Consider the following 22,946-nt stretch of genomic DNA (forward strand, 5'->3'; position numbering starts at 1 on the left):
ACCTGTATCCTCAGCTGGGAAAATGAGACCTAGCATGACTGGCATGCCCTTTCCTAACTGTGTTGGTTGCAGCGAGGAGTTTTTAAACTGGTTTACAAAATGGTTCAGCGAGATCCCAGCTCGCAGAGGCAGTCCTCTGAAAGGCAGGAGACTTCTACGACTGAGGAAAACTAGGCGCATGCTAAAGCAGAACACTGCTTTAACTTCTTACAGCTTGATAGCTCCAGCTCCATAGCACAGTAGTGTTGTCTGGCAATTGCTATGTTCAAGATTTGCACTATTATTTCATTAACCTGATGGTAGTATTTCTTTCCCTGTGCTTTGTAACTTTGTAGAACACCATGGAGAAGGGGATTACTTAGCTCATGGAAATCCGTCAAGTTGTGAAGCAGTACCAACACACTGTCAGGCTCAACCATTCACTCACATTGCAGCTGTTTAGAATAGAGTTAAAGCTCCTTGTTGCTGTGCAGGTGCTTGGTTTACAGTTTCCTAAGTAGGGATGCAAAGAGCACATGCTAACAGCTGCTGTGCTCCATCTGCACTGCAATTCATGCTGTGCTTGTGCAGTAAGGGAGAACTGTTGTGTTTCATGTCCACCCTACTCCTTTTTTCTTTTCTGGGGGTTTGCGGTTTTTTTTCAGCCTTATACATCCCTTCTGTTTGAACTATGTTAATGAAGGGGCCAGGGCTATGTTCATTAAGTGGAAAGAATATTAATTTCCACATACAGAGGAGTTTGTCTACAACTGTTTGAAGACTTGCTCCTGCCTGTGCAGTCACTGTTCCTGTGCTAGAGTCTTAGCAGTTTCCTGTTTAGCCATGGATGACGATGACCTCTAGCAGGGGTTTTCCTTCACTAAACTGCATTCTTAATTCAGATGCCTCTGTAGCTCCAGCATTGCCTCTGTCTTACGTGGTTATGTTACTGTTATGGCAGCTCTCTTGTGCTACAGTCCTGGAAAGCATGGTTTGGGGCTCCGGGGATGTCAGTCACTGCCACTCATTCCAGCCCCACAGAGCAGCTGCCCTGCTCGAGCCTTTCATGGCTCCGCACCTGCCTGAAGCACCCACCAGTTGTGACACATCCCCCACTTCCATCATCCTCACTCAGCTGGGGACCTGGCAAATGTTTGGGATCCTACGGCCTAATGACACTGAGCTTGAGGAAGTGCAAAGTACCTAAAAGTAAGACTTTAAAAAAAAAAGGGGGGGGGGGGGGGAGAAGGGGAGTTTAGGCAGTGTCCCTGGTACCTTGGGCTGACGAATACCACACTGCGCTGCTGGGTCGTGTGTTTGGGTTTGGTTTTTTGCAAGGCAGTTCAGTGTTAGAAATGTTTCTTCTACCACTGCGGTGCTGGCAGTTTAGTGAGGCAACTCGAGTTGTTCTGTCACAGACCAGCTGCAAGGACAAGTACTGGAGTAACTTAGACATCTCATTAAACCGATCATAATCATTCCTAGAGGGGGGTGTGTGGGAAATCCTAGCTTTTCTCCCTCACTATAACAACTTAAGCTGAACCTGGATACTTCTGATCATTCAGATGGTAACTGTGCTCAGTCTAATGCTAGGTAGTTAAGGTTCACTTGTTGGGTTCCCCCCCCCCCAGTCATTCTTCTGACAAACAATTTTGGTAAATAAGAACAATGAAAAGCTAAAACACAAATACTATCCTGCATCTAACACATTTAGCAAACAGCTGGTTTATGTAACTAAATATAGATGCACACATGAACACAGTCTAATAAACAATTTTGATGTTTATTTGAAAACTGTTAACAGTACAAATTGGCATGGGCAGACTGAGCCTACTTAGGAATAGTAAGCCAGTAGTTTTGTAGAATTTTGTAGAATACTGCTGTCACAGTTACAAAGAGCACATTGGTTACGAGTGCCAACAATTTTTGAGTGGAAGGGGCCATAAAAGTGTAAAGTGCTTGAAATATAAATCTGTCTTAAACTTTTGTTTTGCATACATAAAATGTCAAATTAGTTGAGTAACACAAATGTTCGGTAGCGCTATTTTCCTTGCAAGGCACACTCAACCCTAAGAGACCTGAAACCAGGCTGGGCAGCTTTGTTTCGGCTTGCAGGCACAGCTGATGTTTGTGATACTCCTTCGCCCTGTTCTGAAGAATGCTATCTGGAGACTTCAAGACACCCTGAATTGCATCACCTTGCTACTCAGGATAGCTGACCTGGTTTATTTATCTACGAGGGTGAAGGCAGCCAGCATCCTGTTTGAGGTGTGGAAAAGTGACTTCACAGAAGTTAAACCGAATGGTAGCCCTCAGGGTGGAAAGCTGTTTTATTTTGAAGCTTCTGAAAAGGCTGCGTGTTTACAGAGAGGCACAGGGAAGTCAGCTTCAGGCCTCAGCCCGAGTGTCCCTTTACCAATTCATCAACTGACTTAGTTTTCTTAGTAGGAAACAAACAAGGTATTAAGATCAAGTGCCAAATTTCAGGCCAACTACAAATTTGTTTTTAAAAACCAGTAACTCCAAAGTAAACATGGTATTAAGTACATGCTTTCTCATCTATATTATTTTTCCTGTCTGGAAGATCTGAAGGCAAGCTGATGGTAATCACAGGTACAAAGCTGCCTTGATCCAGGAGAAGGATGCCTCTGAAAGGTAAGATTACCTGGCATTAGAAAACAATATACAAAACAATTCTGTGTTATAAAGTTTAGATTTATTCTTAAACTCCCCAAACTTTGTTTAAATCAATGCATCAAGTAAGTATTACCCTCATAATACCTCTTTTATAAAGCTAGAATGAAAACTTGATGGAAAACTGGTTCCAAACTGTACTAGCTGTGGTTTCAGAGGGGTCCCTTTGCCCAGTTTCTACATCTGAAACATTAGCAGTGTAGGCTTTGTATGCTCAATTTCATAGCAGCCTCAAACTGTCTGCTGTCAGGAGCTACTTTGTCAAGCTCTTGCACCTAATTCTCCAAGACTAGCTAAAGCCTCTAATTTTATTAATGCACCATGGAATGGCATTAAAGACTTGGCATGAGGTCCTGACTCACATCTGAGACCTTCTATTCATTCTTACTGGTTTACAATCACAAATTAAACCTTTACCACTTTTTACAGGACCACTTTATATGGGTAGCAAGAAAATGACTGCGTGGGTTTTGGTTGGTTGGGTTGGTTTGTGGTTGTTTGGGCTTTTTTGGTGGTTTTTTAAAGGTGGAGGAGGACCAATGTTACAATTTCTTGCAATGCTCTGACAAGCCACACACAAGCCCCATGTTCTTCAGTTGGAAGAGAAATTAATGCGGGCTGGCTCCTCTGCTCTGTGCTGGCCTCTGCCACGGACAGGCCATTGGATGCTCTGCTGAACAATTTATGGGGATTAGACTTTTTTCCCCTAGTTCTCCTTAGTTCAAAGTTTCACACATAGTAGTGCTAAAGTACTTACTGCTGGGGGGTACAAAGTGTTTCTTCACTACTCCTGTTCTAACAAGTTAGTTACAAAAAGTACTCCAATGTGACAGCACGCTTTGTGAAATGGTCTCTTTTGTCACTGCAGTTTGCAACCTTCCTCATATTCCAACCCTCCTTTTTTTCTACCTCCATCAGAAGGACTAAGGCCACTCATATCCCTGGGTGGATAGCCAAATGAACTGCACTCAGGGCCATTCAGAAGCCCAGCTGGTCAGTTGCATTTGAAGACATCAGCTGTGCTTATAGGTGATGTAGAAGGTGCTACACTGTCAGTCACTTGTCTTGGAAGAACGTACAGTTCCAGGGTTAGGTCTTCTAGAACCGACTTGGGTTGCTTTAATATGTACATGCTCACCCATCCCAGCACTAAATCTATCCTGATTTCTTGGCTTGCTTCTCTGAAAAATACTAGCGTTCTGGTAGCACCAACTGAGAGAATAAAGCCGTCTGCAGTCAATCAACTTTATTTATGACGTGTTGCCACCAATGATAGCACCGATCACTATGGCTTGTGAGCTGCCTATATTGGCATCTCCTCCTTGGAGAATTCCTGTACCAATTTGCAAAGACAAATTTGAAGCCTTTCATAACTACAGTAGGAGTATGATGTAGAGTTGTTGGAATTGCTTAGCTCTAGCTTCTTGGAGCTATCTTAATGGTGTCTCACAATGTAGTCCTTAGAAGACTAGACAGCTTGGCTGTCATACTGCCAAATTCCTAAAGACATTTGCAATGAAAGATCTGCCCATGTTCCTCTGAAACGCATATGTGTCAAAAGGTCACTTGGAATGGAAAGTTACCGGCAGCCTTTTCACTGAATTGTTGACATAGTCTTCCTACAGAATGGGGCTGCTTCTTGAAAGACTTTTTTAGTTAATGTTTTGCCTTAATAAGAGGAAAAAAATAGCAAAAATTACTTACTTGTTTTCACAGGAAGGGAACATCACCTTTAAGACTTTAAGAATAAGAGCTGCTCCAACAACTCCAACTACAATGACTTCCATCAAACTGAAGAAGATGGGTAAAGATCGAAACCAGAATCTGCACAACGCTTTTCTCAAGTCTTCCACCCACTGGCACATCACCTACAACCAAACAGGTAAAAATAAAAAGGTTGCAAAACATAGCAAGTGCAGTTTTTGTAGCTACTGGTGAATCGCATTACATGGTGATAGTTTTAAATTTATGTGTGCTTAAACATACAGAAAAGCAGGATGGAAATGACTGGTTACTCAGACCTCTCTCTTTTACAAAGTTTGGAATAGGTGAAGGTTTAGTTCTCTGCTCGTCCTAGCACAGTTCCCTGAAAGGAAAGGCCACTTTGGAAAATAAAGGCCACTTGCACAGAGCAGGCAAAGGGTGAGCCATTTGGCCTAGGCATAGAGACGCTGATACCATGGCAGTGTACAGCAAGGAAAGCATTACTGACAGCCCAGCACCTGTAACTTTCAGCCTACTACTTTGGCCCTCCTGTCTCAGCAGCAGGTTATCAGGTCTTTCTTTCAGCCACAGAGGCGGCCATCAAGCCATCCCTACCTAATCTGGAACTGAAACTTGTCAAGCTGTTACCGTGGTTCTTAGGGCAGGTAAGACCAAGGGCCCACCCCCAGCAGGAGGCACTCACCTCTGAGCAGAGTCAGGAAAAAAATGATGTCATTTAAAACTAAACAGCATTTGAAATTGTTATAAATGCTTAGCTTGGTATAATGTAAATATCGCAAGTCACTGTCATGAAGTATGTGTGAGGTCAGAACATTGCAGGATTTAGAAACCCATTTAATTCCTACTGGAGTTAAAAAACCCCAACAACTTCTGACTGCTAAAGGGTAATTTAGGACGTTTCCTAGAGTATGTCTGCAAAAGTCTGTTCTTAGTGGCTGGCTGTGGGGATTTCTTAGACTTCTGTGGAAGTCAGTTACAGTCAGATACCTCACACAATATAAAATCCTGGTCTTTAATAAATATAAAGTAGCAAAACAGCACTCTGAGAAGTCAATACTAGGTTGAGTAGGAATGGCAATTCTCTCCTCCAGAAATGAGTTATTACATACTATGTTGCCTTTTTTCAAATTAACCGTAAAGGACCAAAGACAGAAGTCTAGGAAAGTTACATACCTTCTTACCATCTGTAAATGGATGTTGTGTTTGGTCTTTACATGAGGAGAACCCACTATCTAAATCCTAACAATGCTGGGTTTGTTTGGTTGGTTCTGGAAACTTCCACAAAGGAGGAAAACATGATATTTGTATGTGTTTCTGTAGACAATACTAAAAATGGGAAAGGAAGTCTATTACCCTAAACTGTAAATCTCAGTAATTCAGCTCTATCTGCAGCATGTTACTACAACTTTTCCTCCTAGAAATGTCACCAAACCATATGCATTTTATCTCTGGGGAAACAGGGAAAAACAACAGAGGGAGAGGAAAAAACCTGCTCCTCCTTTTTAGAGCAGTCCCTAAAAGGTACATACTAATAATTAAAAAAACCCAACCAACCAATAAAACTACCTTGTAAGAAGATGGAGGTTCTATCCTAAGAGGGGTCTCCGGTAACTTTCCAGGTAATGTCTCTTCATCTATGGTAGTTTCTACTTGCCGGATGAGGTATTGACTGGTAGTTTGCAGTGGATCTTGAATATCTGAAGAAAAAAAGCTAGGTTTAGTGGGGGGCTTGCTTTTTATTTGACTCACTATTCAGGAAAACAAAGATATGCTGCATTTCTATACTTACGGTACAGTTCTCGCACATTTACAGCAAGAACACAGAAGGCTGACTTTTTTAACTTGAGTAATGAACGTGGTAAGAAGCTGAGGCAGTACTGCAGTGCAGCCTTTAGCTGTGCCCTTTGCTGTAAATTTCAGCTCTTGTCAGATTAAAAGGTGATGAACTAGATGAAAATATTCATCTCCTATGAAATCCTTGAGAGGTTTTTGATTAAACAAAACTGAAACAAGATTAAGATGAATAACTTCTCTTGCTTTTAAGTTATTCAAGTTTAATAACATAAAACTATTCTCTGGTTTGGAAGTGACCCAGACAGGTATTTCCTTTCTGCTTTTCTCTTTCAGTCTCAGGAAAAAGGGGGAGCTTTAGAGAAATTTCCATCCTAGCACTGAAAGAAATACTTAGTCCTGTGAGATGTCTGGGTTGCAGAATTACAAATACCAAGTGTTTCAAAGGAGAACAGATTTGAAAACAAACAAACAAAATACTTAAAACACCTAAATTCAACTCTTCTACATTCTAAAAAAAAAAAACAAAACCAAAACCAAACCAACCAAAAAACCCCAAACCACATAAACCAAAACACTTCCCTGTTAATGAAGAAACTGTTTCACTATGTAAAACACAGAAATAATGATGTTCTTTCACCTTTGTAAACCCATACATCAACTATGGATAAAAATATTATGTACCAGCCAGGAGAGATACCTTTTCCTGAGAGGTTGGGAAGCGTAAATAACATGTCGTTGTCCCTTGGGATGGAATACAGCATGCTCTCTTTCAAAGGGACAGTGTAGTTTGAATGTCTAAGTACTCTCAAGTCCTTTACTAAAATATCTATTTCTGTTACTTCTTCCTGTTGAACCTACAAGAGATCCAAACATGTTGCTGTTACTGAGTTTAAAGTAAGAGTGAAGTAGGCTGGCAGATAAAACCAATACATCACAGAAAATTCCAAGCCATTAAGATTTAGACATAGGGATGTTATAAAGTGAATTAGTATTCTTTGTTTTTACTTACCACACTTCTATAGACTATACCACATTAGAAAATATGCTGAACAGACTGAACTTTGCTCCCTGCAAAAGCATGTGGTAGTCACTCCATGGGCTTTTAACCAAGTCTTATATAGCTTGTTACATAAAGGGGAAACATAACCCCCATTTTTAAAAAGGGAAAAAAAGGAATACCCAGGGAACTACAGGCTGGTCAGTCTTACAAGACTGACTGGCAAGATTATGGAGCAGACCCTCCTGGAAACTATGCTCAGGCACATGGAAAATAAGGAGGTGACTGGTGACAGCCAACGCGGCTTCACTAGAGGCAAATTGTGCCTGACAATCTTGGTGGCCTTCTGTGATGGGGTTACAGTGTCCATGGATAAGGGAAGGGCAATTGACGTCATCTACCTGGACTTGTGCAAGGCATTTGACACTGTCCCACGTGACATCCTTGTCTCTAAATTGGAGAGACATGGATTCGATGGATGGACCACTTGGTGGATAAGGAATTGGCTGGATGGTCGCACTCAAAGAGGTGTGATCAATGGCTCAATGTCCAAGTGGAGAACGGTGACGAGTGGTGTTCCTCAGGGGTCGGTACTGGGACTGACACTGTTCAACATCTTTGTTGGTGACATGGACAGTGGGATTGAGTGCACTCTCAGCAAGTTTGCTGACGACACCAAGCTGTGTGGTGTGATTGACACGCTGGAGGGAAGGGATGCCATCCAGAGGGACCTTGACAGGCTGGAGAGGTGGGCCCATGCGAACTGCATGAAGTTCAACAAGGCCAAGTGCAAGGTTCTGCATGTGGGTCAGTGCAATTCCAAGCATGACTATAGGCTGGGCGAGGAATGGATTGAGAGCAGCCCCGAGGAGAAGGACTTGGAGGGTATTCATTGATGAGAAGCTCAACATGAGCCAGCAGTGTGTGCTTGCAGCCCAGAAAGCCAACCGTGTCCTGGGCTGCATCAAAAGAGGGGTGACCAGCAGGTCAAGGGAGGTGATCCTGCCCCTCTACTCTAGTCTCAGGAGACCTGATGTGGAGTACTGCATCCAGCTCTGGGGGCCCCAGTACAAGAAAGACATGGAGCTGTTGGAGCAAGTCCAGAGGAGGGCCACGAAGCTGATCAGAGGGCTGGAGCACCTCTCCTATGAAGACAGGCTGAGAGAGTTGGAGTTGTTCAGCCTGGAGAAGAGAAGGCTCCAGGGAGATCTAATTGCAGCTTACCAGTTTCTGAAGGGAGCCTACAGGAAAGCTGGAGAGGGACTGTTTATCAGGGAGTGTAGTGACTGGACAAGGGGTAATGGGTTTAAGCTGAAGGAGGGTAGATCTAGATTAAATGTTAGGAAGAAATTCTTTACTGTTGGAGCGGTGAGGCACTGGAACAGGTTGCCCAGAGAGGCTGTGGATGCCCCATCCCTGGCAGTGTTCAAGGCCAGGTTGGATGGGGCTTTGGGCAACGTGGTCTAGTGGAGGGTGTCCCTGCCCACAGCAGGGGGGTTGGAACTAGATGATCTTTAAGGTCCCTTCCAACCCACACCATTCTGCAATTGTTATGACCCTCTTTCAGGGAGGCATTTTAGGGCATCGAAAACGTAGTGAAAGAGCACTTGCAAACATTGAAAGTGTTGCTCAGGCAAGACGGACGCTTCTGCTTTTGCAGTAGTTGCTTTTTTTTTTTTTTTTCTCAAAAACTGAAAAAATACTTTTCTTCCTCCTCTTCCAGTGATGCACTGGACCTATTTCATTTAATAATCACTGCAGGCATTGATTACATAGAAGACATTCAGCATAACTCCTACCATAACTACCATCAGTAACCTCACTGTGAGGCCAAGAACTGACTGAAATCTAGAGTGTTTGTGACTGTAATTATAACTGCTACAGAGAAATATAACTACAAAAAGAGGAATGCAGCATCTGATAATTTCACTCCTGCTTTCAGAGCCATGGTCTCCTTTTGTTTCAAACACACACAGAACAATGCAGTGAAACAGATGATCGCTACTGTCAGTTGACACCTAATGAGTAAGATTGAAAGCCTTTGACTTAAAGGAAACAGCATTAGCTTTCTGGTTGTTCTTACCAGGTCTCGAGGAAAATCTGAAATGCATTGTTGCATTGTCTAGTTTGAGACCAATGTCTAGTTTGAGATCTGAAATACAACACCACTATTGGGTAACACCTGAATCAAACCAGGATATATTAGCCTCCTAACAGTGGGATAAACATGTCATTAGAAAAGCTTCAGACCCCTCAGTGGGGTTTTTCATTAACAGAGTAAAATCTTGACATGATGCAGATCTCTGTAAAAAATACTACATGCTGAGCAAGCAATTCATTAAGAATCAATGGTATTATCATCATTCTCCTTTAAAAAAAAAAAAAAGGCAGTATAACATAAGCCAGCTTCAAAAGAGCCTAGCCACATGTAAGATGCAGACATGTACTGAAACAAAAATTTAACGCTGGCTTCAGCAGCTGTATCTTCTCTCTGGTTAGAAAATAACTATATCTTTTCGGTGATTTTGAGAACTCAGTTCTGCAAATTTCAATCTCAGCTAGAATTGTAACCCCTCACATTCACTGCTATTTGTGCAACTACAGTTAGGATTTAGTTTTTTTTTCTGTTCATCTCAAAATCCATGTTCATTATAAAGATTTTTATTCAAATGAATTAATTATCTTGCATGAAAAATATTCTAAGGCTAAGCTCTCAGGTGTTGCAGGCTTTCACAACAAGCCCACCTGCCATAAGGGTTTGCTGCTGCAAGCTGGTCCCCATGCTACATGCTTGAAATGCTTTGTTAGCTTGGAAAAAACACTGAGGAAAACCTCAGGGCTCAGAATGAGCCCATGCCCCTTCTGTTAATTTTGTGTATTATTTTGTAAATGAAGCATTGCTTGTGAGTCTGACTTTGCTTGCATAAATGCAGGTGTTGAAAGAGCATGTGACAATTATATTCTAACAAGCTTAAGGGAAAGTCATCCAACACTAATTATTAAAATAAGAATAGAAGCATTAAAATTTGAAGTCTCCTCGTGAAACACCCCCACTACTATACAGGTAGCGTAGGTTACCCTCAGTACTGTGCTAGCTAGCATTAGATTATATACTTTGTGTTCTAACCACCAGCTAGATACATGTAGAACTTTTAACCCTTTGTACCTACTTGCCTCTCCTAAATTAAAAACAAGCAGAGTGTTGGGGTTTGTTTTTACCTGTTTTCCATCAATTTCAGTCACTTCTTCCTGAATGACTATCAGCTGCAAATCAGAACTGGATGCCAAAGGCCACTCGTGAACCATGATGCGAACACTGACTGTTCCCAGGCGCTGCTGATCTGGCAAGTTATCCGAGTTTCCATTCTCCACTGTAAACACACACAATGTCAGAGTTTTCAAAGAGAAACAACCCCAACCAGAAAGCAGTATACAACCATAAAAGCTTTCAGCTACTTCAACAACCTAATGTTCCACAAGTACACAGAGAACTGCCTTTCTACCTTTTGCATTGCGTCAGTGTGGTGGGTTGACCCTGGCTGGAGGCCAGGTGCCCACCAGAGCCGCTCTCTCACTCCCCTCATTCACTAAACAGGGGAGAAAAGGCATAACGAAATGCTTGTAGGTCGAGATAAGGACAGGGAGAGATCACTCACTAATTATCGTCACGAGCAAAACAGACCAAACTTAGAGAGGGAATTCATCTAATTTATTACTAAGCAAAACAGAGTAGAGGAATGAGAAAATAAAATCAACTCTTAAAACACTTCCCCCCACCCCTCCCATCTTCCCGGGCTCGACTTCACTCCCGGCTTCAACCTTCCCCCCCTCAGCGGCACAGGGGGACGGGGAATGGGGGTTATGGTCAGTTCATCACACTGTGTTTCTGCTGCTTCTTCATCCTCAGGGGGAGGACTCCTCTCATCGTTCCCCTGCTCCACCATGGAGTCCCTCTCACGGGGTGCAGACCTTCAGGAGCAGACTGCTCCAGCGTGGGGTCCCCCACGGGGTCACAAGTCCTGCCAGCAAACCTGCCCTGGCGTGGGCTTCCCTCTTCACGGGTCCACCGGTCCGGCCTGGAACTTGCTCCAGCGTGGGCTTCCCACGGGCCGCAGCCTCCTTCAGGTGCCTCCACCTGCTCTGGCATGGGGTCCTCCACGGGCTGCAGGTGGAATCTCTACACCCCCTCATCCTTCCTCCATGGGCTGCAGGGGGACAGCCTGCTTCACCATGGCCTTCACCACGGGCTGCAGGGGGATCTCTGCTCCGGCACCTGGAGCTCCTCCTCCCCCTCCTTCTGCACTGACCTTGGTGTCTGCAGAGTTTCTTACATCTTCTCACTCCTCTCTCCAGCTGCAAAAGCTCTCTAAGTGTTTTTGTTCTTCTTAAATACGTTATCACAGAGGCGCTGATTGGCTTGGCCTTGGCCAGCGGCGGGCCTGTCTTGGAGCCGGCTGGCATTGGCTCTATCAGACACAGGGGGAGCTTCTAGCAGCTTCTCACAGAAGCCACCCCTGTAGCCCCCCACTACCAAAACCCTGCCACGCAAACCCAACACAGTCAGTATCTTTTTCCCAACTACTATGCCTCTACTACAGGTGAGGACACGCTAGAACTGAAGTGCTGCGGAAGTGCAAGAGTGGAGGTGACAGATCTCTCCAGCAAGCAGAGAGCAAGGTACGTGACCTGAGGCTGAACTGGCCCCTGTTTCAAAGCCACTAGTGCTATTTGTCACTTGTAGTGCTGAGCCTAAGAGGCATAGCAGGGGAATGGCAGATTCATGTCTTTCACGCAGTAAAAACTCTGCATGTTCATTAATTTTATGCTATGACTCCTTTCCTTGTAAAGCTATTTTGCTTATTTTAAGTACAGAAAAATACTTTCTGGCATCATTTAGCAATATCTTCCATTGCTAAAGTAAGTGGCAGAAGGAGAGAAAGAGGTTAGAGAGAAAGAGAAAGGTTCTTTATAGGTGTGAGCCAGAGCACTAACCTGGTTGCTGAATGTCTTCTGACTGACAGCAGCAAGCATACATTAAAGGACCAAAGCCTGAAAGATGCCAAGTAGCTGAAGCTCCCTGTGGTCCCAACCTTTCATGTGCCAGGCTGCTCAATCCCCACTACGTTTAACAGGGTGAAAGACACTCATGCTTCCAAAACTGACATTTGTGAGAACTTCAAGAGGGGATATAGGTGCCATGCATGATCTGATAATAGTGTCAAGACAATACCATTTAGGAGACTGGGTCTCTAATATTCAAGAGCATAAATGTTTGGTTCAAGTTTGTTTTTCACATACATTCAGGAGTATTTTTCCCCTCTGTTAACAGGTAACAAGTATCTCAATATTCCTTTAGCATTTTACAAACATTACCTGAATCTATCATCGAGGATACTGAGTTCCAGGTTCCTAGTTCCTGGGTCAAATCAGTATTTTTCTCACTGTTTCAGATTCACATTCATAATTGTAGTCACTGCAAGCTATACAATTATGAAATGGGAAATTAATAGGAACTACAGTAAAGTGCTCAGTATCTCTCAGAATTAGTCGATAAAATCATATCTATTTTTCTGGAGTCAATTATCTTGCAGGTAAATGACGTTTTGCCATGTTTTTCTACCCTAGTATAGAAAAAATAGAAGCAATAGGAACATAACTGTCCTTGAAGGAGAGAAATGAATTATGGCTCTCCCTCTTCAGAAAAGAAATGGTGTCAAATTAATAATTGATCATGCTTGGGAAGGAAGGGTTCAAGAAACAAGGTCATGGCTCAGAGAAGCCATTTAGAAAAAGCATTAGTACTTTCTAAGTAAATGTCTGATTGTAAGAAGAGGATGACCTCAGAAACCGAGTTACTAGAGACTGACTGCACCTGATCCATCAAGAGATCATTCTGAACAAAACAGAAGCTTAAATCACATGAGCATAATGGCTCTTGTTCAATTAATTATATAGTATGCTCTGTGTATTACACCAAAAAAAAAAATCACAGTACTTTCTGGTCTTTCACAAAAAGTGTAGCATTGAATCAGTGGAAAAAATTAGCAGTTTCAAGATAATTTGAAGTCATTAACCATTCCAGGACACTAGCAAAACTGCAGTATTTGTGCTATAATATCCTATCCAGCAGAAACTTGTTTGTCCAATAGACACAGAAATGAGATAATTAAAAAAATCTTCCTAACAATAATTCAGACTTTTGTTACTGAATCTCTTTTTGGATATATGCCAACCAACCTAAGGACAGAGCCATTAGCAGGGTGGAGTTGCATCCTTCTGTTTACATTGTCTAGCTTGTAGTGCAAAGCATTCTTTTGAAAAGATAGGCAGAGTCTGGATTTCAGATTAGACCACTTACATGTAAGCATGTGAATGTGACTTGAGAAGAAGGCAGTAAATTTTTTTCCCACCCATTTTAGTAGCAAAATTATCCTACCTTAGGAAATTATTTGCTTCTACAATGCTCAGATTTGCAGAGTAGAGACTGGGTAGTCATTGCAAGTTTTGGTTACTAATTAACAGGGAGGCCAAATACCCCAGGGAAAAAAAGAAAAAAAAAAAAAAAGAGAGAATACTCACATATTACTGTTTGACATGTTATGTGGGCAACGCCGCTTTTCATAGGAAAATCATTTAGATATACCTGTCCATTTACATAGGTGATATTAAAAACAACCTGAAAGAAAGAAACAGAATGAGCAAGTTGTTCCTGGCCCTATGCTACAATTCTGTTCTTAGAGGAACACATTTCATACTGATGTCAGACAAAACAATATATTTGCATCCACATGCAGACTTTGTTTCACAGCATATTAATTCATTGAATAAATAGAAAAACTGGACAAACCTGTCCTTTGTGAAATTCTCCATTGGTTTTCAACATCATAACATTGACTCCGATCCTTTCCTGAAAAACAACGGTGAGAAGAGATGTAAGTTTCTGAGGAAACACGTAAGCCACTGCAGGCCACAAGCAGCTTTCACACACTGTCCTGACAGAATGACAGCCTACAATCCCTGGAGCACATTCCCAGGCTTTCTATCTAGCAGACAGAAGAAGGAGGCATATGCTTGCTTGTTTCATGTAAGGGTTGTTTGGGTTTTTCCCCCTCTTCTTAATAAAGAGGATTGATGAAAAACAATGACAGCTGCATCCCCTTATGTTTAAAGGGTTTTTTTTGGTTTTTTTTTAAATAAAGATAAAATAATCATCAAGCTAAATTCTCAGAAGAACTTGTTTCACATGGACGTAATAGAAGTCTGTCTCATATTAGCTGAAATAGACAATACAAGGTAAAAATCAGATTCTCTGTAAATGTTTTTTAAGCACTCCCCTTAGTCTTCAAGGTGAAGTAGGATTTAATATGGTAGCCTATGCTGAAGAACCTTCAGCATCTTCTTTAGCTCTGTGTTTGAGTCATGGTTTCACATTTAACAGCTAAAAAGTGAGTCATGTCTCAATAAAAAGTGGAACTTGCTCAGAATTTAAAATGAATTAAAAAAATAAAAAGGCTTTTAGTTTTGGATTTTTATAAAACACTAAATTTTCAGCCAGGAAATACTGGAAATATAGAGTACTTAGCATAATATAGTCCCAATTCATGAACAGAGAGCTTGTGAAGTAAGACCATAGTGTAAAAAAAAAAAAAAATTCCTTAAAACAACAGGTGTTAATCAGTAGACACAGGTAGCCAGGTCTGCCAAAAACTGAAAAGCAACATCCAAATCTGATTCAGCAGAAATCTGGCATCACGAGAAGCATAGTTTAAAATCTAATACAGATAACCTTTTGGTTGGAAATGACGTGTCATTGATGCTTCAGGTGCATTTGTCAAATCAGTAGCAAAACACTCTGGCCACTGAGACCAAAGAGAAATCTCTTTCTCGATGCCCCTTCTAGGAAACAGGTGTTTATACTGACTTTTCTTCAAAACTTAAATCCTAAATATTCAAAGTAAATGGAAATTACTGATTTACTTATAGTTTTCCAGTTCTCTAACTGAAAACATAAACCAGATTCATAATATAATCATAGGATGTAAACTATTCTGTCATCCTGTGATTTCCTCAAACTACTTTTCTTCTCTGCTGACCTTCTAGCTCTTTTAGCTCTAGCATTCAGAGCTGTACATGTTTTACACACTCAAACTCTTTAACAGATTACCAAAACCTTGTGTCATTACTTCCTAGGTTCTTCTGTTTTCTGGGAATTCAAAGGGCACAAAAGATGGATTTTCCAGGCAGTCTTAATAATCCTTTGGTTTTTAAGCCTCAAATGAAATTTGAGTTCTTTTATACAGAAAGTATTTTGCAATCTTTTTTCAACATCTACAAAGTGACTCACTGAGATTACAAGAAAAAGGAAATGACTGATAGCCTGTGACTGCTAAAAAAAAAAAAAGGAAAATCCCCCTACTTTTTTTTTTTTTTCTTCAAATGCTTTATTTGAAAATGAAGGGCATGGGGCAACATAGGTATGCTTAACAATTGAGCATTAAATGTACAAAGTCAACTATATACACGAAATTTTTTTTTTTTAAAAACAGCTGTCAATCTGTTGATATAGTACCCACAAGCGCTGTCATGAATTCCAGTACATACTTAAAACATGCCCTTGAAGAGCATATTACATGTTTAAGAAAATAAAATATTTCAGTGGATCACTTCTGTGCTGTCAAAGTTACAAAAAATAGCTTGCAGACAAGACAGCTAAACCGCTTGCTGCCTCTGCCACTAAAAAGAGAGAACATAGATCTCTCCTACCCATCATCCTTCCCTCTCATTTACGCCAAGCCAGCGAGCCAATTTAGCTCATTAAATTGGCAGGAAAACTTTCCCCTTTTTTGCCAGACTATTTTTCTGTCAGTTGAATAAGCAAGGAAGAGTGAGACAAGCAGTGGAGATGCAGGAACGCAGCTGGGAGGAGGGAGCCGGGCTACTTGTTCTGATGGCCACGGGCTGTTGGATTGGCTCTGCTGCACAGTCTGCCTGTCCTCGCAGCATCTCCTCAGCAGATGCCCGTCCTCACCATCATCTCAGGAGATGGTGGTGCATCTCCTGAGCAGCACAGGTTCACAAAGCTATTTAATAACTTAAAGCAATGATTAATACTCCACTACAGCGGCTATACTACGACCCTTGCAATTTTGTGTTCACAAGCAACAGAGAACTCGTATTCTTGCCATTCTCGTGACCAGTCTGTTCACATCCGGATCCAGCAAATTCTACGGATAACTTTCCATATTCTGTACATCCATTCTCCTGAATTGCTTAGTGAAGAGGCAAAACAAAAACATAAGACAATCTCACAAGACTTAATGCCAGTCTTGCTAAGAAACATTTCAAATAGATCTCAAAGTTTTCATGCTAAGAAATAATCAGTTTTCAATTGTTCTTGCTCCAAATGTTCCTGGATTGATACAGAAACATCTCAAGGACCAGAGGAAGACTGCCTTTTCCAGAGTCAAAATCAACTATATTGATGTCATTCCTGACAGACTTATTCTTAAAGCTCTCCAGTGATGTCCAAAAATTTCACACTCCCCTCAACTATTTACTCTAGTACTCAGCTACCTATAACATTAAAAGCTTTCCTAATGTCTAACAGGAAGCTTCCTTGCTGCAATTTACAAACAGGTCGTTTATTACTCTTCACAGTGTCTTCCCATGGAAAGTAACAGCCCTCGAACTCAGTCTTCCTGATTTGCACTAATGCTCCCAGCTCACATAATCCTTGCTTGGAGGAGAGTTCCTCATTGCTGTCTTCCCGTGGCTTCCCACCGGCCTTTCCTGCAGTGCCGCACCCAAAACTCAACAGGTCGTGCTGTGGCCAATCTTCTTGACCCTACACACCCCACACCAAAAAGGAGGGCAAGAATCACAAGATGCCTGCGAAACACAATGAAAAGCTGGGCAGGAGGGCTGGGGGAAAGAGGAAGGGATTATTGGGAGCAGCTCGCAGGAGAGCTGAGCGCCATCCCAGCTGACCCACTTCCACCCACAGCAGGGAATGGTGATGCTCAGCATTCCCCCTGTTGCATTAACCCTTGCGTACACTGTTGGTACCCCCTTGATATCTGCTCGTGAATAAGTTCTCAAGAGCCATATGTTGTTAATGCTTGCTAAACTGGGAAGAAAACAGACTTGGCAGGCCAAGAGCCCTTGTACCGTGTTTTTGTGATGAAACGCCTGGCCTGACAAGCCATGCTTGCCAGAATGTGCTCCAGTGACAACTCAAATACCCATCTTTCCAGTCCTAGGGATGAAGACTCACAGTCTTATGAAACATCCTTTAATTTAAACAGTGAAAATACTTTTTTAATGTGACCATAATAAAACTCACTACTGAAGGAAAAAAAAAGTGGTTTATGGCTATACACTTCAGTACTAAGAAAAGTAAACAACCCCATGTCACTTATTTTGTGTATCAAAAGCCTAGTAAGCCAATCCTGTGGTAACAAAGTTACATGAGTCCTCTGCAGTAATCCATAATATTGCACTGTCAAGTTCTAGAGAAGCCTGAACTGTGGGTATAAAACTTGTTTGTATAACTTAACAATATGCTTTTCAGTATTAACAATATCATGAAAGTTCACATAAACTTCAGACAGTCCTATAATTTAAAAGGTCCTGAATTCATTGGAATATTTGAGAAAGCTGCACTTTGACAGGGTCAGACTCAAAGGACAGCCCCAAGAAGGAATTCAGGTCCCCAGGAATCAGGCTGTGCTTTCACTTAACCACTGACACCCATTCCATCATTCACAGCACCTTATCCCTTCCTGTGCTGGTGAAAGCGTTCACACAGAACTCTCCAATTTACACTAAAAGTGGCCCTGTCATTCTTAATGCTGTTACAGGATGTAGATCTCTCTCCTGCATTTTCCTACGATTTCTCATCACTCTTTTAGTGCTTCGACAGTGATATTTACAGTGGTAATGGCCACAGTACCTGTAAAGAGGACGGCACTTCTACCACAAGTGTGTGTCATTCTGTTCTAGGACAGCTAGGCAACAGCAGTCACAGTGTGATGACATACATTACAGTGAACTAGAGAATTTTTGTGAACTTGGATCAATAGAGATAAGCAGGTAATGATCATTTTCTAATCCTTTCTCTTTCACCATGTGCTGCAACAGAACCCAGGAGTATAATACTGGGGCAGTATAATAGCAGTAGTAGCACAAGAGCAAGATGGGGAAAAAATGGCAGCAAAGAATATAAAGCATCTGGCATTAAGTTAAAAGGGAATATTCATTAATTCTTAAAGACTCCCCATACCAATGCCACACAAATCTACAGAGAACATTTCATCCAATCTTAGCCTTTTATGAAAAATGCCGCACAACACAAAGCTGTGGGGTCTAATCACACAGGAATTTCAAACAGATCTGATTACAGAATCACAGAAAAACTTCTTCCACGGGCAGTGGCTACCTGATGGGGTGCACCGTACAGTTTCTCCTAGTACATGGTAACCAGTAAGTCCTACACAATTGCGTTAGTCACATAAACACCACCTAGATTCAGCTGCTAGCAGCCAGCCCACTTAAAGCACAGCTGTTCTCCATTGAGGCTCTCCGAACAAGGCTCTTTCTGCACTAGAAGGCCTGTGGGAAGCGGAGCGGGCAGCACTATGAACAGATGGCATAGTGCCTTGCAAGATGGCCAGCTGTACAGAGACTTGGAAGACAGACAATCCCCTCGCAGTGGTCACACAGGCGCTATTGGAATATCCTGTTTGTGAAGTCCAATGAAGGTTGCCAAACAGATAAGAAATAGACAAAACTAATAACTTGTCTCTAAATTTGAAAAGAGATTAGGGGGAAAAAGTGTTTGAATAGACAAACAAAACTACCACTCAAACTCATACCATCTGAGTCCTGGCACTCACATGGACAACCGGCTCCAAAGAGTGTAACTGTCTATTTGGAATCCAGGGCTCTGTGATCTGTCTTTCATCGGACTCAGAACTATGTTGTAGGATGTCTTAACTGCAGTCAGGCACAACTGAGTTAAGAAATAATCATGGTACAAGTTTGACATGACAAGTTTGCAGGACGATAATTAGTCCCTCACATTTTATAAAATTTTAGTATAAAATCTTCTCCAATAAGGTTTGGCATTACTAAACTACAGGACAATATTTAGGGTAAGGTAATGAAATCCAGTATTTGCTTAACTAAAGCTGAATTATCTTTGTTAATATAAAAAAAACTATCATGATGCTTTTGCTTTACTTTTCTAAACAAGCACACTTATATTCCTTCCTTGCTTTACCATGATTCTTAGTATAATATTGCTTATCCTTTCCTTTGCCCTACATATGTTGCTAGAATTAATCACCTTTGCTTTCTCCCTATTAAATCAACTCATACTATGAATTTTATCAGGAGTTTTAAAGGTGAATACTTAATCTTACATCATTGGGACACAGCTGCATCATACTGCTTTAATTTAATCAAATATATATGGAAAGACGATGTCAGCTCTTTTAGGCATAAAATTCAGAACATGTGCCAGGCTGTTGACAGAGAAACTGGCATAAAGCGATGAAACATTTCAGCATGTCACTATTGACAAGTTTCTTCTCTGATTAAAATACGTTGCACTCACTGCATACGTACTCAAACAGTTGATGTAGTGAAGATTACTTTCACCTATTGTGAAATAATCCATCCACACAGAGGTTTCTTGCAGCCAACAATCTGCAAAGAATGTTTTGCAGGCAACTAAACTAAAAAAAAAAAAGTCTGGTAGGCAAACATGCCATTTAGAAAGAACACTGCTAAACGTAAATTATCAAGAGGCAAACAACACAGCATTAGCATTCAACCAACTGTGCTTTTAGCCAGTTCCTATCAGCACATTAAAAAATACTCTAAAACACATTGCCTAATTCTTGACCTTGCATCAGAAAAACACGTTAATTTTAATGCGAAGGTCAGTTGTCTTACTGCATCATTCCCTGCCTTTTTTAAAATAAAACATTGTCTAATATGAATCAATCTGTAACCCAGTTTTGCTTATCTGAATTTCAAGAAGAGAAAGAAGAATCAAACCACACATGCTAATGCTCAAAAAAAAAGTCCAGATTTCAAAACAGCTTATTTAAGAAATGACAAATATTGCACAACAACGGAGGCATTCACATTCTGGAGCTGAACAAAAGCATTTCAGCCCTACAAAATGTTATTCCAGTGTTTCAAGGTTTTTCCTCAGTCCTTCCACTATGGTTTCTGTAACATCATGTCCGTCAACTTGCAGGTAAACTTTAATATCACATACAAAAATTACAAATTATGAAGCTATCAGTAGTATGCTGCCAGTGGGCTCACCGGATTGTAGAGGGCACAGTCGTGGTATCCAGTCAAAGAAAAGCTGAACATGTTGATGCTGCCTGCTCCCAACCAGTCTGCAGTTCCGAGCCATTCTGAGGCAAGACCACGATTATTCTGATCCCATCGCCCACTGTCGTTAAGCTCGTGGCTTCTGAAGCCAACCTGACAGCATGACATTCCCGCTCTGCCTATTCCCGCTGCCTAGTAGGCACTTCCATTCCTACCAGGCCACCATAAACCAGCTCATGCTCAAAACCCAGCAATTCTTCTACTCAAAACTTTCTCAAGATGCATTGTTCCTTCTACATCAAAAATGACCCTGTATGTACAAAAAGAAATAGTACAGGAGGAAACACAAGTTTTTTGTTTTTATTAAGTTTGAGATTTAAAAACTACTAAAGTAAAACTGTATATGTTTCCTTTTTGACTCTTAAAAGAGCTTTTCTGCATATACCTATGCTACCACACCAGCATAAAGCTAAAAAAATGCAGACACTTCCAACTAGCAAAATCTGAGCTGACAGACCACCTAAACAGTACGGCACAAATGGATAAACTCAACCCCACAAACTGCACAGCTATGCCCATAAGGCATTACACCCCAGTTACTAAGTCAAAGCCCTGTTAGCACTCTAAAACATACCTATTCTATTTCTGACCCCAAGCTGGCTTCCGCGGGACTGCTCCAGCAGCCCTGTTCCATGCTCGCTCGCGCTTTCAGATCCAAAGATAGCATGCACAGATGTGCCTCCACATCTTGTACAAACGCCAGCTGTGACAGACAACTATATTGCTATTAGTTGAAGTTTCGGTGTGAATGTGTGATAGTTTCCAGGTAGAAGGGAAGTAAGAGCACAGATCTATATTCCATCGTCACTTCACGTGTGTTTTGGCAAACTTAAGCTAGCGCTCCCTTTCTCAGAGGGATAAGCAAAGTACCTGAGGACTAAGCTTTCTCTGCTCTCTTTAGTGCACCTGACTGCAAGCACTCATGCACTTTTAGAGGTGCCTGAAGGTCTAGATCCTCATTTTGAAATCAGAGCTAAGCAGATCTCTCTTCATATGTTCATATAAAGAAGCAGAAACCAGGAAGTAAGCTCAGGAATCCTGCTTTGCAACACAGGATGTGCCAGTGCAGAGCCTCTGTCAGGCTTTCTTGGAAACATTAATTAAATAAATACCCCCCAGAGGAAAAAAAAAATTCATAAATTTATTTACATGATAGCAACTTCACAAGTGACTACAAACCCAACGCAGCTCTTCCCTCTTTGCAATCTCACACTTTAGAGTTCATGATTAGAGGATGTATTTAGTCATGATGCAAGTACAGACAGAAGTACCCAGTTCTCTTCAATAATTCTAGAGGTCAAAGCTCAGGGGTGCCACAGCACATCTTTGTATTCCCACTGAGAAGATCTCCTAAGTAGTACCAAAAAAATTCCTTCCACTCTTTAAAAAGCCACCAAATTTAATTTAAAACTAAACTTACTGAGATACAGTATAGATACTGGAACAGAAAAACAGACAGTACAATGCCTCGTAATATACCAATACATCAAAACCCTTTTCTTGGTTCAATTCAAGAGTACAGAAACCACTAGGAGCAAATGTGGACGGAACACACTGCATACTTCTATAGCACTGAACCATCAAGATGTGGGTAGGCAAACATAAAAATACAATATAAACACATCCACATTGCATAGAAGTGACTATCTCCCCCTCAACCTATCAGATATTTATTTCAGCATATCAAATCCTATATAAAATGAATCGTTAAAGGCAGGGGGAAAACAATACACGCACAGTAACCAAGTTTGTGGGAGATGCATAATTTTGTCCTTCTGTAACATTTTTGTACATTCTAGACCGAAATGTACTTGAGCAGCAGGTCAAGCACTCTAAGTAGGGGCAATACACCTTAGGCTGCCAAGCGCTACAGACGGAAAAAAAACCCAAAACCAAACCTTATAGCCGGCACACCGCCCTTCGATGCCACCGGCTTCGCCCGCTTTCTCCAGCCGCGCCGGCGGCTCCCGCCGTCGATGCCACCCGGCCGGCCGTGCCAGCCCGCGGCCGAGGCAATCACGGCCGCCCCGCGGCCAGCAGACGCCCGCGCCGCCGCCCAGTGCCCCGGCAGGGTCCAGCTCAGCCCTCGGAGGGCGAGGGACAGGGACATGGACTGGTCCCACCGCGCCCCGACCCCGTCGGTACCTGCCCCAGCTGCAGCGGCACTGCCGGGACCAGCAGCGCGGCGGCCAGCAGCAGCAGCAGCTCTCTCCATCCCAGCGCCGCCTCCATCTTGCGACCCGGGAATTAAAACAAAGTGAAACATCAACAAGCGGCAGCGGCGGCAGGGGCGGGGCGGGAGGAAGCGGGGGAGGTGCCGTGCCGTGCCGTGCCGTGCCGTGCCGTG

At 42.1% G+C, this 22,946-nt stretch overlaps 1 protein-coding gene across 1 annotated transcript; it reads right to left on the reverse strand.

The window, feature by feature from the left end:
* Positions 1-1,743: 1,743 nt before the first annotated feature.
* Positions 1,744-22,946, reverse strand: GINM1 (glycosylated integral membrane protein 1). Its single transcript, XM_054819728.1, has 8 exons — positions 22,745-22,946; positions 14,037-14,096; positions 13,769-13,865; positions 10,409-10,560; positions 6,890-7,046; positions 5,965-6,095; positions 4,378-4,541; positions 1,744-2,627 (listed from the first exon to the last, which is right to left on the reverse strand). Exons 1-8 carry the CDS (start codon positions 22,829-22,831, stop codon positions 2,519-2,521), a joined length of 957 nt encoding a protein of 318 aa, XP_054675703.1. The 5' UTR covers positions 22,832-22,946; the 3' UTR covers positions 1,744-2,518.

This window comes from Grus americana, chromosome 3 (assembly GCF_028858705.1).
Source record: "Grus americana isolate bGruAme1 chromosome 3, bGruAme1.mat, whole genome shotgun sequence".
In the NCBI taxonomy this organism is placed as follows: domain Eukaryota; kingdom Metazoa; phylum Chordata; class Aves; order Gruiformes; family Gruidae; genus Grus; species Grus americana.